Source organism: Salvia hispanica, chromosome 2 (assembly GCF_029641045.1).
Source record: "Salvia hispanica isolate PSC_SH4W2 chromosome 2, Shi_PSC_v1, whole genome shotgun sequence".
In the NCBI taxonomy this organism is placed as follows: Eukaryota; Viridiplantae; Streptophyta; class Magnoliopsida; order Lamiales; family Lamiaceae; genus Salvia; species Salvia hispanica.
In genome coordinates, this window is record NC_142693.1 from 55,877,076 (window position 1) to 55,891,607 (window position 14,532).

At 36.3% G+C, this 14,532-nt stretch overlaps 3 protein-coding genes across 7 annotated transcripts; 2 read left to right on the plus strand and 1 right to left on the minus strand.

Annotated features, from left to right (window-relative positions):
• Positions 1 to 5,765: 5,765 nt before the first annotated feature.
• Positions 5,766 to 7,090, plus strand: LOC125197843 (uncharacterized). 3 transcript variants are annotated; one of them, XM_089065370.1, is made up of 2 exons: positions 5,766 to 5,938; positions 6,144 to 7,090. In XM_089065370.1, the coding sequence occupies exon 2, from the start codon at positions 6,190 to 6,192 to the stop codon at positions 7,015 to 7,017; it is 828 nt and encodes a 275-aa protein (XP_088921496.1). In that variant the 5' UTR covers positions 5,766 to 5,938; positions 6,144 to 6,189; the 3' UTR covers positions 7,018 to 7,090. The 3 variants fall into 3 exon arrangements, with proteins under 3 accessions (XP_088921496.1, XP_047952318.2, XP_088921497.1); XM_048096361.2 differs by having other exon boundaries at positions 6,164 to 7,090; XM_089065371.1 differs by having other exon boundaries at positions 5,766 to 5,934; positions 6,164 to 7,090.
• Positions 7,091 to 7,135: 45 nt separating this feature from the next.
• Positions 7,136 to 8,321, plus strand: LOC125221951 (uncharacterized). The gene has a single exon (XM_048124304.1). It carries the CDS (start codon positions 7,136 to 7,138, stop codon positions 8,177 to 8,179), a length of 1,044 nt encoding a protein of 347 aa, XP_047980261.1. The 3' UTR covers positions 8,180 to 8,321.
• Positions 8,322 to 8,522: 201 nt separating this feature from the next.
• LOC125221910 (F-box protein At4g02760-like) lies at positions 8,523 to 13,031 on the minus strand. 3 transcript variants are annotated; one of them, XM_048124250.2, is made up of 13 exons: positions 12,543 to 13,030; positions 11,962 to 12,137; positions 11,333 to 11,530; positions 11,134 to 11,244; positions 10,817 to 10,902; positions 10,628 to 10,749; positions 10,477 to 10,541; positions 10,297 to 10,369; positions 10,145 to 10,207; positions 9,971 to 10,035; positions 9,820 to 9,894; positions 9,467 to 9,726; positions 8,523 to 9,198 (listed from the first exon to the last, which is right to left on the minus strand). In XM_048124250.2, exons 1-12 carry the CDS (start codon positions 12,891 to 12,893, stop codon positions 9,519 to 9,521), a joined length of 1,593 nt encoding a protein of 530 aa, XP_047980207.1. In that variant the 5' UTR covers positions 12,894 to 13,030; the 3' UTR covers positions 8,523 to 9,198; positions 9,467 to 9,518. The 3 variants fall into 3 exon arrangements, with proteins under 3 accessions (XP_047980207.1, XP_047980199.1, XP_047980249.1); XM_048124242.2 differs by having other exon boundaries at positions 8,523 to 9,191; positions 12,543 to 13,029; XM_048124292.2 differs by lacking the exon at positions 8,523 to 9,198 and having other exon boundaries at positions 9,567 to 9,731; positions 12,543 to 13,031.
• Positions 13,032 to 14,532: the final 1,501 nt, after the last annotated feature.

Here is a 14,532-nt window from a genome sequence, read left to right on the forward strand (position 1 = left end):
CACAACAATACATTTGCCATTTACTCTCCATAGTTCTCTATACATTTTAGTGTGCATCTTCAAAAATGAATCGAAAAATATTACTCCTTCTCAATTAATAGGATTATTTATTTTAACCATTTTAGTGTGCGTATTAGGAGTATAAGTTATGGGACACAGAGTGCTTTTAAAACTCGGAAAGAAAAAGTGGACTGATTTTGAATATTTAGGTTACGAAGTTTTTGCTATCATTAGTAATGCTTTGGAATAAAGGGTTTCTAACGCAAGAAAGTCACATTTGTCATTGGAAAATTTATTAAAATCTCATAATTGGAAACAAAATGTGTTATTGTACTGTGTGTCGGGTACCATGAATTTTGGTACAAGAAAGTTGAGGCACAAAAACATCAAGAATGCACATTTATTTCCTCCAATAATCTTTCATTCTTCTTTGCGATAGAAATATGCTCAAAATTTTTACTTAGATATCATAATGTTACATAGACTTTGCGCGTGTAGAATTTATAGGAATTTACAAATTTTTTTAACTAATTGTGCATTAAGGCACAGATTTTCGATAACTTGATAATTTTAAATACAATCTGTTGTGCCAAAATTGTGGCTGCACAATGTTACTAATTTATGTTCGTTAGTATTAGGTTCGATAAAAGAATTGAAAATGTTAGGTTGACACTTGCGTAAAAATGACAAGGACGAAGACGTACGACGTAGTTAGTAAGATGTTCTCTCTCCAATCAATGGATCGGATGTTCAACTTGAGTGTCTATGTGTGTGTAAATTATAACTATTTTAAAAAAACGATGACATTATTAAGGTGTGGGGTGTAATCTTTCGATAACTATCTTAATGTTATGACTTTACAATTCATTAACTCAATATTAAAAATATCAATACAATGACATGCGTATGTTAATTACGTCTTTGTGTTGACATTTAAATATATTTGAGTAGATATTTAAATATATACTCATGACATAATTAACATATATACTCATAATTAACATTTTAAAATATATTTAAATATAAATATTTAAATGTCAACACAAAAACATAATTAACATATATACTCATGACATAATTAACATATATATTCATGTCATTGTATTGATTAATCTATTCCAATCATGAGTACATTCATATAAAGAATAGATTGGAATAGATTGACTTGTAGTGGAATTCCGCTGTTATTGGATGCACCATGAGTTTGCTGAAGAAATTAGGGAAATTGGAAATTAGAAATCATATGAAATGCTGGTGCTAGTTAGGTTTGATTTGTGGTCACATTGTTTAAGAAAACTGCATTTTGATTGAGCATGTGGAATCCAATTTGATGTATTTTGTAGTAAATGTGAATAGTGTTTATGGCACTTCTAACATTACAGTGTATGTTTGTGGGAAAATGCTTGTTCTGATTTGGCTAGCAAGGAATGTGTTTATTATGGAAACTAGAGTTGAGTTACTGATCCTACAAATTTGAGGAATCCATAAACAACATGTGCAAATTGTGAATGAGCTCACTAATTTTATTTTGACTTGAGCTCATCAGATAACCGCTGCAGCTGTCGTTGGCGTGAGCTCGCCGTTCTCTTCTCGGCTTCAACTCAACAACACCAAGAATCCTTAATTATATTTGCTCATCAGGTCAACCTCTTCTACAAATCTGCTCGTGCTACTTTAATTGGAATCTGTGGATCTTAAAATTTTGATTAGTGTGATTTATTAGATGATTAATATTTGATATTTTGATGACTGATGTATGTTTTTGTATTGTGGTGGAAGATTTGTGATGTGTTTATAAGTGAAAGTGATGATATGTTATTAATTTCCTGATTTTGGACCTCTCTTCTCATGTGGTGAAGCTGCTATCTAAGATGCTATATGCAACAAGCTTCTGATTAGCTGATAAAATGGATCACTGATATCTGATTGATTGTTTTGTGTAGAATCATCTAGCTCTCAGACTGCCTCGCTCTCAGGCTCAGCATGCTTTCCTTTCAGCTTCAGTTACTTAAGTGAGTTTATGAGGTAATTCAAATCAGCATGCTTCTATATTCCATTTATTCGACTACCTACTTTGCATATGATTGAGAATTTGAGATTGTCATGTAGAAAGAAAAAGTCCTAGTCTTTGAAATTCTGAATTTGATGTCTGTTGAAACAGTTGATAAATGACATGGAACTTCAGACCCTCACCCTCTCAGACCCTGATTGCTCCTCATGAAAACAGAACACATATGTTTGCTGATATAAAACATTATATATATTTAGTACCTGGCTTATGATTAGTAGATATTGAACTTGTATATTTGAGTAGATTTATTCTTGCTGTTTGTCCACAGAAACATTATCATGCGTGATTCAACTAAAAAGTTCGGCTAAAGATAATGAAGCTGAAGCAGGTCACTTCGGCCTGGAGCCGGTGTATCCATGAATTGTAAGTTGGCAATATTACTAAATTCTGTTATGATTATAATGCCGAATCATGAAATTGCAAGGTTTTGCATTTGGATATCCATTATCGGTAGACATGATAATCACAATCTGGCTTTCAGTTTTCCCGAGAGCCATGGGGATGCTCTTTTTTTACTCGAAGTTCAAGATGTGATGAAAAATGTTTGAGAATTTCGATTTCTTTGCTGTCTGATAACCCTGTAAGTGCTCTTTATAACTATAACCCTGCTTATGAAGGTCTCATTTACCATCTGTTCTGATTTTCAAATAGAGTATGTGAACGATCTGGAAGAGTTCTAACGTGTAGTTTTCTGTCTTAATAGATCCATTTTGGAAACATTTTTACGAGTGGACATGTTCTGACATTATAAAATCTGTTAGCTTATTATCTCTCGTTAATTGTTTGCTATTGGACAATGTTTTAAAAATCGGACCGGCCGGCGAACCGGCGTCGTTACTAGTTCACTGGTTCAACCGGTTCACTGGTCAAACCAGAATATTATTATAAACATATATAATTAAATATATAATATATAAAATATATATTAAATAATGAATGATAAATGTAATTAATAATTTATCACTAAAACACATTTACCATTATGTATACTTATATAAAAATATACTATTACACAAAGAATAGTAGTAAAATATATTAAATATTAAATTTATACTAATATTTTTTTATAATAAAATATATTATAAATATACTAAATTTTTATTGATATTTTATGATAAAAACAAATAAAGTTCATTTTTTTCAAAATATGTTTTATTTGAAGAAATAATATAACATATATATAAAATGTAAATGCATACTATATACATTAAGATTCAATAAATAACAAAATGCAATTAATAATATATAAAAATATTAAACCTTATGTATAATTGATTATATATAAATAATATTAAAATTTAGTGAGTGCTAAATATAGTTATAGATAATATAAATAATAATTATTTATTAAATTTGAATTATAAGTTAGTGTAAATAAAAATTTATCATGTTTAATATATAAATTTAGTTAATGTTTAGGTCATACTATCACTCAAAGCATTGTGGTGGAGTGGTAAAAGTGTTACTAATTTGACAAGAGGTCTTGGGTTCAAGCCTCCTTGACAACAAAGTTTTAAACATTTTTTGTGAAAACCGGTTTCCAGTTCGCGGTTCATCCGGTCTAACCGGCTAGTTTCACTGGTTCAAGGCGGCTCAATGTATAGGCGGTTTATATGAGCAAACCGGACCGGACTACTTACCGGTTCGCGGTCAAACCGGTCGAACTGGCCGGTCCGATCCGATTTTTAAAACACTGCTATTGGACGTTTGTTTGATTGTTTGTAGGAAAAAGTTTTGGCAAGGGCTAAAGTTGCGTGCTAAAGGAGAAGAGAACCAGATTACAATGCGATCTTTCTCGAGCTTTTTGGGAAGGTGAAGAAAAGGAAACATGTTCTTGGAGCTATACACGCGACGAGCTTGTATTTGAACTAAATTGTGGGAGCTAGTAGTATTTGAACTAAATCATGTGATCTAATTGAATTGAAGTGTAAAACAATATTTTGTATCTATGTCAAATTTTAATTTTGTTATTCTATTGAATTATTTCATACTATGATTTGAAAAAATAAATCTTAATATTAAATTTTTAAAAATAATAAAAATATAATAGAAAAAAATATTTTTGAAAAGATATTGAATTATAGCGAGCACATCGGTGCTTGCAAAAATATTATTTGCAAGCACAAAAGAATGCTAGCAAGGTTGAATTTTGCGATATATTGAGGAAATTTGCGACCAAAAAGTGCTTGCAAAGCACTAATACTACCACTAGATTTTGCAAGCCATTTTGCTACGAGTCAAATGAGAAGCACCTTTCTTGCTCGCAAAGTGCTTGTAAAATGACTATTTGTATGCTTGCAAAACAATTTTTTTTTTTGGTAGTATCAACCCAAAGACATAATTAATATACTCATGTCATTGTATTAATATTTTTAATATATACAGTTGATGATATATCAAGGTTTATTTTATTAAACTAGTTATCATCTTAAGCTAGTTATCATCTTAACACGATCAATTAATTAAGGTGTTTCTATAATAAAGATTAAAATTGCAAAATATGTAAAATTTGATTGCTTCATTGGCAACTCATTTTTTTGGTACTAGTTGAGAACAACTGAACACGTCAATTTCTTCTTCAATGTGGAGTCGACTCAAGTCGTCACAATGATTATATAAATGGACTTAGAATGTGACAATACTTTTTGAATCACTAGTGTAATGCGTTTATAAATATCATGTAGCGGATATCATATAATACCTGCCAATTTACAGCTGGACAGTTGATAAAATTTGTTATTAATGTGAATTGACATATATACTCTAATTAATAAAAAATATAAGAGAAATAAAATAAAATGTGTCCAAGTATAATTGGATGTATGATTTATAATAATGTCATTTTCCAACGTAGTTTAGTCTAAAAGTAGACCCATACCATTTTTTAAGGTATTTCTATCTTTCATATACATCTCTTAGAGAGGCGAACCATCTGATTGGGTGGAGCTCCCTCGTGAGCAGATTGGGCTACTCGGCATCCAATATAACTTCACCCGGTCAGGAAAAGTCCTCGGAGTTGTCAAGAAGCTCGCACGAGACGAGTGCACTTGGCTGAAAATCTATCAAGTTCCATTATTGAATGATTGCTTGATTAATTGTCCAATGCTCCAATTAATTAAGTAAATTTAAGCGATATAACTCGAAAGTAGCTAGAATTGTGGAACCAATATAGAGTTTGATTTGACAAAAGTGACCTAAGGTTATAATCTTCTTTTAAGTGAAGGTTAGACTACACCTCAACAAGTCTTGAGCAAGCACAATTATGAACCTCATGACGAAGATTTACATCACTATATACAATAAATATGTAAACAAATATAGTAATCAATTGAACTTTACTCATTTCATCACATCACTCAGAAGTCCATAGTTGGGTTTAATAAACACTCACCTAACATTGCAATCTACCACAATTATTTTTAAATGAGAAAAACTGAATCTTGGATTGTGGTAAAAGATTCAAGTTATCATTCCCTGGCATGCTGTGCCATGGATTATGGCATTATGCTTTTATTTGCTTAATTATTTCTAGAGTAGGGCCATTAATTTAATAATAATTTTTGTCTGATTATATCCATCAGCTTTATTTGATTTTATCCAATTTTGAAATGAAATATCTTTTATAAAAGTGACACATATAAATACAGCTAAGATCACATAAATGTTGAAGCTGAATAATTCCAATAATTTCATATATGAGCCAAAACTGTGGGGCAAAAACATCTCTAGCAAATTCTGTGCTGCTCCAAATCTTCAATTTCTTAATTTTTTTTTAAAAAAAAAATTCTATGATGCCAATTTCAATTCAAGAGTCACACTTAATGTGTGCTGGTTTGATGCTTCTTGCAGCATAATCTCATCTTGTAGGTATGCTTCTATCCTGCCCTTTAATCTCTCAACTCACTTGTGTTGATAGAATAAGAATATTTCAAAGATCAATCTAATCAAAACATGGATTTCATCTATTATCTAAGTATCTATCTATAGCCATGATATGTATATAATTTAGCTTATTTCAAGATTAGATATACAATCATTAATAGTCATTTTATCCACTTTGTTCTTCAACAAGTTTCTCAAACTCTACAACAGGATCAAGAGGGAATCAAGCATATGGTATGATGAAGGATTTCCCATCATGTTTTGGTGAAAGTGGAGTTCAAGTTGCAGACTCATCACCACCAACCACAACTAGAGCTCAAAATCAAGTAGCCTGCATCTACCAATACACCTCCCAATCCTTCTCTGGCTTCATCACAGTCACATGGATGAAGAATCTCATGGTCCAGGCACTGAGCATCGCCATCGAGAACTCGGCCAATGACAGCCTCGGGAAAGTGGACATTAGGCCATGGCTCTTCTCCAAGAGAAAAGGGTTCAAGAAAATGGTGGTGGACTCAACAAAGGTAGACATCTATTGGGACTTATCCTCTGCCAAATTCGGGTCAAGCCCCGAGCCCTTAGAGGGGTTCTATCTGGCCATAGCAATAAACCAAGAACTATGCCTTCTTCTCGGAGATTCACAGACTGAAGCCTACAAGAAGATTGATCCATCACCATTTGCACCAAAGGCCAGTTTTCTCGCTCGAAAAGAGCACATTTTTGGGAAGAGATTGTACAATTCAAAGGCGCAGTTTTGTGGGAAGGGGCGTTTGCATGATATAAGGATTGAGTTTGATCCAAATGAGAGATGTGGCAAGTGTTTGACTATGCTTGTAGATAGGAAGGTAGTGTTGCAGGTGACTCACCTTCAGTGGAAGTTTAGGGGCAACCAAACCATCCTTGTGGATGGAGTTTGTGTTGAGGTGTATTGGGATGTCCACGGCTGGCTCTTCGACAGCGCCATCTTCTTGTTCCGAACACACGTGCCGGTCGCCAAGGCCGGGCCGTTGGAGGGACTTAGTCATGGTTTTTCACTTGTGTTGTGTGCTTGGAAGAGTGAATAGTAGTAATAGTTAAGGCCTTGTTTGTATACATTATAATTAAAGAAATGAGACTCCAAAAATTCCCAAATTTAAATTGACATCAAATAACCGCTTTCACAACTCTCTCTCTTTTCCGCTGATGAAATCAAGAAACTCCAAGATTTCTCCAATGGCGACGCAGCTATTCTTGATCATCGCCGGAATCCTAGTCTTGAGCGCCGCCGCCTCCGCCCCACCCAACATCGGCAGCATCCTCTCGACGCTGGGTTTCGAAGAGCTCTCCGCCGCAGCGAGCGCGGCAAACCTCTCCTCGGGCGGGCCCACGACGATCTTCGCCCCCACCGACGCCTCGCTCGACACGTGTCCGACCTGCTCCACCTCTCTCCTCCTCCAAGAACACTCGGTGCCGGGGCTCTACCCGCTCCACTTCCTCCGCCGCTTCGCATTCGGCACCAAGATCGAGTCTTTCGCGGCCAACCGCTGCCTCACGGTCACGGCCTCCGCGGACCCCACCACCGCCAGGAAAAAGGTCTTCATCAACGGCGCCGAGATCGCCAAGCCCGACTTCTTCAACAACGGCCTCGTCGTCGTCCACGCCATCCAGGGCTACGTCTCCCACCTCTCCCCGCTATCCTGCGCCGTCGAGGCCATGACCACTTTATCCTTCCCCCACCGCGCCGCCACCCTCTCTATCATGCGCTTCATGCTAAAAGACGCCATGCGCGCCCTCCGCGTCGGCGGCTACAGCATCGTCGCGCTCTCCATCCGCCTCAAGTTCCCTCAGCTTCTCGAGCTCAACTCGCTCACCCTCTTCGCCGTCGACGACGTCTCCGTCTTCGTCCGCGGCGGGGGCGGGGGCGGCGGGCAGCTCTACGTGGCGGAGATGGGATTCCACATTGTTCCCAACAGGCTGCTTACGGCTGCGGATTTGATGACCCTCAAAAACGGCACGGTGCTGCCCACGATGGAGCGCGGCCGGGATCTGGTGGTGACGAGCGCCGGAGGAGGCGGGCCGCTGGCGCCCATGCGGATTAATTTTGTGAAGGTGGATAGATTTGATCTGGTGGTTAACAAGAGGGTGGCTGTTCATGGACTGTCGATGCCGTTCCGTGACGTTGACCGGAAGTGGTTCTCCGGCCAAGAATTGGGTTCGGTCGCGGCCGGAGTTCCGGTGATGCAATAGTTTCCCGGCCAAGATGCATATATAGTCATTGCTAGTGATTTTTGATGACTTTTGAGTTTAAGAGCAATTTCTAATTGCAGTTTTTTGTCAGACTTGTAGATATGCATTGTTGGTTTTATACCAATTCAATTGATTGAGAGTATATCTGATTGCTTTAGTGACTATTCCTATTTGTTAAACCAGTAAATTAATCCAGTTTACGGTTTATCCTGGAGAAAGAAGTGAGCTGTCAATGGATCATATTATGTCCCCATTAAATTACCACTACTACTGATGATATTAAAATGTTATGCAATACTCATCCTCATATGTCGAACATACAAAGCAAAATACAACCGACAAATTAGATAACCTTTAGAAGATAAAAACAACATATATCCAGCAAAAGTATGGGAACAAAACAACGTCCAAGATAAACACAGATGACCTCCGGTCGACATGTCAATAAGAACAAACAGTTAACAGATCCACTGATCTCTAACAAAATACAAATTTATATTAATGGAAGTACTCCCATTCTAATGCCGGATGAATTGGACCGATCCCTCAGATATACAGCCAGGAACCCCGAGGTTTGGCCTCTCCCAAATCAATTCCTACTTGATGTAATAACCTCATAATGCTCGTTTCTGTATATTCAAATTAAAAACAACGCTTGAAACCTGCATCACTGAGAGCTAACTGTCAAGATTTTGGACGATCTGAGTCTTCCAAAACAGTAATGCAATTGCCAGAATGGTTTGAGAAAGGATGTGATTGTATATGCCAACCAGTTACCACAAAAAGCAATCACAATCCATGCAGCTCCGATGCTAATGTCAACAATGGATTTCTAAGGTCACCTGATCTCCAGTTCAGTATATCCAACGCTCAGAAAATGAAAATGATCATGTTAATGCAATAAGAATCACTCTGATTTTCACTGAGTCGTATCTGTAACTGCCCATGCAGAGAAGGCTGATATTGGAAGACAGTAGAATTTGCTTCCCGTGCAGGGGCACCAGCAGGACACCTGATAGCTTGCAGCAAAGTTACTAATTAGAATTCCTAAATGACCAGAAACATTGTTTCATCAAATTGAAAAAGCAGCAACATCATGTGCATTAATTTATGCAAAACCTTTTTGCACATTGGATGTTTTCATTAAAAAACATTTTTCAAAAAGTCTACCACTGAAGAGCATGGTTGGGGATCCAACAGTTCAATATATTTTTATGGAAATAAGAAACAAGGCCGGTGCAACAAATTTCTTATCATTAACCTGATGAGTTGTTGTAGAGATTGTACCAGTTATATTGCAGGTTCCACTGAACCGAGATGTTGACATCTCTCTCTCTCTCTATAAGTCATCCACCTCATCTGAACTCTCTTCATTAACTGGAAAGCCGGCATTTTGGTAATCCTCATTACCACTATTTTGGTCGCTATTATAACTGTTCTCCGATGAGCTAGTGAATACGTATTCGCCAGAAGTATGACTGCTCGCCACGGAGGGTGAGTTGGTATCAACGTTGACATCACTGCTGGTCACTGGCTCTTCCACAAAACTGAGCTTGAGAAATGGGAATCAATATTTGAGTAAATGAGTGGACATCCGTTGTATCAAGAATTACAGAAAAAAAAAACAAATAAATTACTACCTTCCTTCAGCAGGAAAATCTGCAAGCACCCTTAGATTGGGCCTTTCTTCCAATAACTCGCGTAACGACATGAAACTGCATAATTGTTGCATCATTGTAGGTCAAATAGATTCAAATCTAAGTTGCAGCAGTGACATATATCAGCATGTACCTTGGGGTGTAACATCTCTGGTACCAGTCATCATCAGATGCCAGCCCCTCTCGATTGGATACATCCTATAGACAGATCAACAAGAACTACTTACCTAGAGAGTAGAGACGCAGGAAAGAATTGGAAAATATTAAAATTTATGACATGGGTAGTTGGGTACGATTCAATACTCACAAGGTGCTTAAGAAGCTTGAACCGTCCGGCAAGAATTGCCGAAAGCAACCTGGAAACTTCTGCCTGAATGATACAACTCATTACTTGAGAATTTTATAGCCATTTTAGTAATACACTATTGTCAATTTTACTGAATGTACTTGATTCCTTACTTCTCTCAAATGCATACAATCCCGTAAAATCAAAACCTCCAGCAAGCTTCCACCTACACTGCCACCTAGATTTCTACAAGCAGAATGTCAAAAACATGAATGAGGACAGGTGTATGTAGAGGAAAAAGGAAAAAAAAAATACTACAAAAGTATTTCATTATCTATGGCAACCACACCTACCTAAGAAATTCACCAGTGATGGCATAGGATGTTGAAAAGTCAACAAACTTCAAATTACGCAATCCCTGCGTGGAAAAAGTACAACCATAACAACTTCATCCAAGGTGAGCATAAGAATTAAAATGGGTGAACCACAGAAGTGGAAGCATACCTTGACAAGAACCCTGACTTTAGGGTCATGCAATTTAAACCCTCGAATTGCCAACGAGGATAAATATGGGCAATTGTTCACTAGGTCATTGCATGTCGGTAATTTTAAGCTGTCATCTCTACCTGAGAGGTAAAAACACATGAGCTGAATATCTTTTGATCTACAAAACATGGCTGGACTAGTATGCACCTGTTTTCGATGATTCAAAAAATAGACGCTCTATTAGGGGACAAGATCTACTCACTGACTCCAGGGTTTGCCTCAGCTCTACATGTCTGCCAAAAAGATGTATACTCATGTCAGTACAAACTGTTACATACATGGGCAATTTTATCATGGGTTTTAGCATACTGCAACCTATCTATCTAAACCTATTATATTTCACACACCAATCATACTCAGACATGATGTTGTGAATATGTGCATTCAGAGAAAACTTTGCAATTACACGTAGAAACCAACTCATAGAATTAGAATGTAAGAAACCAATAAAAATTTATACTCACAGGCCAACAATTTCTAGATCAAGCAAAGAAGGGCAAGCTGATATAGCAGCTCCAAATGCTGTGTTGTCCATTCTCTCTATGTTATAAAGGTGTAACCTTTTCAAAAGTGCCCTAAAATCAGAAAAAAGGAAGATAAGTAAGGCAGTAACTCGAAAGACACTTCCATGAAATACAGAAATTGTAGAGCATCAAATGTTACCCTGCAGTACCACCATCACCAATCAACGGAGCCAAGCAAGACCTAGTAAGTACAGATGTCTCTTTTCCCTGTCTTGACTTTTTATCGTTCCATGAAAAACCTGATGTATCTGAGGAGTTTCTCATAGAATACATTAGTGCTTGAGACGAACACAGTGATGCAACAGGTGGGCTAGGGATAATCCCAAGCTTAAGGGACCTACAAATGGTAAGATGGTCAAAGTTCATGGTGGCTGGTGCAACAATGTGAGCACATGCATAAAAAAACATTAGCAGATACACACCTATCGCATAAATGTAGGCACATGAGGATATGCAACTATTCAGCATTTCTATATGGCCAGCCATTTCCAGAAAAAGCATCATGAATATAAGCTAAAAGAAGGCATAGCACTGAAGATTATTGAAAGCAGTGAGGATTCCATTTCTTGTTTTCAATTACAGAACTAAAATCCTAAGTGAATAGATATAATAAAGCATAACATTCAGCCCACACACTAACTGAGGGAAAAAAGAAATACAGCACATATCCAGACATTCTCTGATAGAGTCGCCACAAAAAAGCCCTCCCAGGAGCAGAGATAGCAACAAGAGATCACCTCAAGAAAAAGTAAAGGTCACATCCCTTACCGCAGTACTTTTCCAGCTCGTTGAATCATTGTGGAAACTACTATGTTATTCACCCTTGGCACAATAGTGGTTAAGTTAATATCGGAATAGCACAATGGATCAGCAGCACACTTATTGAAGAAGGAGCACGTAGCAGCTGCATGACATACACGCTGTGTATCAAGCAAAGAGAATACCTGCACACAGAAAATGCAAACAAATAGATCCTCTACTTATTCAGTAAGAAAACAACATCCACACAGGAAGACCTAAAATTCCACCAAAGCAATATTCAATCAACACGGACTACAATGCTTATTGCAGAAAATAGGTCACTAACTCAACAGTATTGCACCTCAATTGATCAAAAGCAAATGTAAGATCCACCAGGTCTTAACGTAACTGATCGCAATCCATTAGAACAATCATCGGTAAAATTGTTGACAAAAAACTAACACCTACCATCAACAGTATTTCACCTCAATTGCTCAATAGCTAATATAAGATAGTAAAATTGATCGCAATCATTAGAACAATCATCGGTAAAATTGTTGAAAAAAAACACTAACACTTACTAACAATATAGTAAACGAATAAAGGACCTTAATAGTGAGATCGGACGGCAGAGGCCAAGCGACCGCGTTGTGCATGGAAGCGCGCCTCCTAGCGGATCGCTTGGCCGCTTCAGTGAGTGCGGAGCCGAGACGGAGTGCGCGATCGATGACGTCATTCTTGTCGGAATCGTGGGGGCGGGAATCGATTATGCGATCGATGACGAGGTCGAGAGCGATCTCTGATGAATAGTGGAAATCGAGGAACGATTCCAGCAGCGCGTCGAATTGATTGGATTTGGGATCGGAGGTCGGGGTGGAGATCCGGTTAGGGTAGCAGGGGCGCTTGAGCTTGGGATTGAGAGAGACGCCGACGGCGTGGTGGAGGAGAGCGCTATCCATGGCGATTTGCAGGGCGGCGGGATTCCTCCTACGCTGCTTTTGTGATTGTGCAGTTTTGGGAGCTTCGAATCAACATGGACTCCAGGACCAGACACTCTAGAGAGTGACACGTGGATTTCATGCTTCGCATTTTTACTGGGCAATGAGAATGGAATAGAAATGTGAATACAATGAGGATGGAAATAAAATAACAATTTCTTTTCATTCTTATCTTATGCTTGATAAGTATACAAAATAAAAAAAATAAAATTGTAATTCTTTTGTAAATTTTATTTTTATATTTCATAATTACAAATAATAGTACTAGAATGGTATGAAATGAAACAAGAGTAATACCTCTATCCGCTATCTATGAAACATCATATATAGGGGTGCTTAAATGGATCTCCAGTTCTAGTTAACTAGAATCAAAACCGGAACCGACCGGTTAATTAAGGAACTGAAACCAAAAAAATCAGTTTCGGTTCCAGTTCTAACTTTTTAAATAAACCCGGTTCCAGTTTGGATCTGAAACCGACCGGTTCCTAACCGGGAACCAGATTATAATTCAATTTTATTTTTTTATAATTTAATATACTGATAAATCTAATTTAATTAAATTAATTTTGAATTAAAGTAAAATAATTTGAAACATTGAATATTTTTAGATTTAAACAGTATTAGATTTGCGAGCTCTGTTTTCTGAAGTATTAAAAATGTTTAAACCGTGATACTTTGAATCTCCAATTATTTTCCCAATCCACTTTTTATGAACTAACTACTATGAGTAGGACGTCATAAGTTTGTTTATAATTTCCAAAAGAACTTATATAAATACAATATCATTTCATATGATAGAAATTTAACTTTATAACAATTTATGTAACAATTCATTTAATATACGATTTTAACCTGTTTGTGAATAATTTAGTATTTGTTCCGTTACAAACCAAAAAGTCACAACAAGATCAATTAGTATTGGAAATCCATTAAATACTTGTTTAGCCCAAAAAAAAAAGAGAAAATGGAATTCATTTTAAAACTCATTTTTTAAAAAAATTGCTAAAGTTTAGAACTCGTATTTTTTATAAAAAAAATGCTAATATAAATTAGTCCGACCTACTACACTTGGCATTACTCTTATCCATATATGAATATTATGATATTACTGGTTAGTATTTTTTGTGTATTTATTTGGCTTTTTAGGTATTATTTGTTATATTTCTAGATGCTGGATTATTATTTTTTTAGTACTAAACTATTTAAAATTATAAATAAATTCAGATTAAAACTACACATCGGTTCCGGTTCGAAAACAGAATCAGTCGGTAATAAGCAGGCCTAATCATACATGTATATCGTTGGAATTATTATTATTCTCAAAAATCTATTTATGAAATATATACGTTTTCTAGAGTTATTATTTTGAAAATGTTTAAATTTCAATAAATAAATATTTATATAATCAAGAGAACAAATATTTATAGAATTTGATAATATCAAATGTGTGAATATATTTAATAATATAAGTAAATTAATTTAAAACTATGTTCTTTATTTATAAAATAATATTTTTTTTATTTATCCTCATGACTTATCGAAAGAATATCGTAGGGTTTTAAATCATTAATAACAATTATAAAAACATGGACTAAAAATA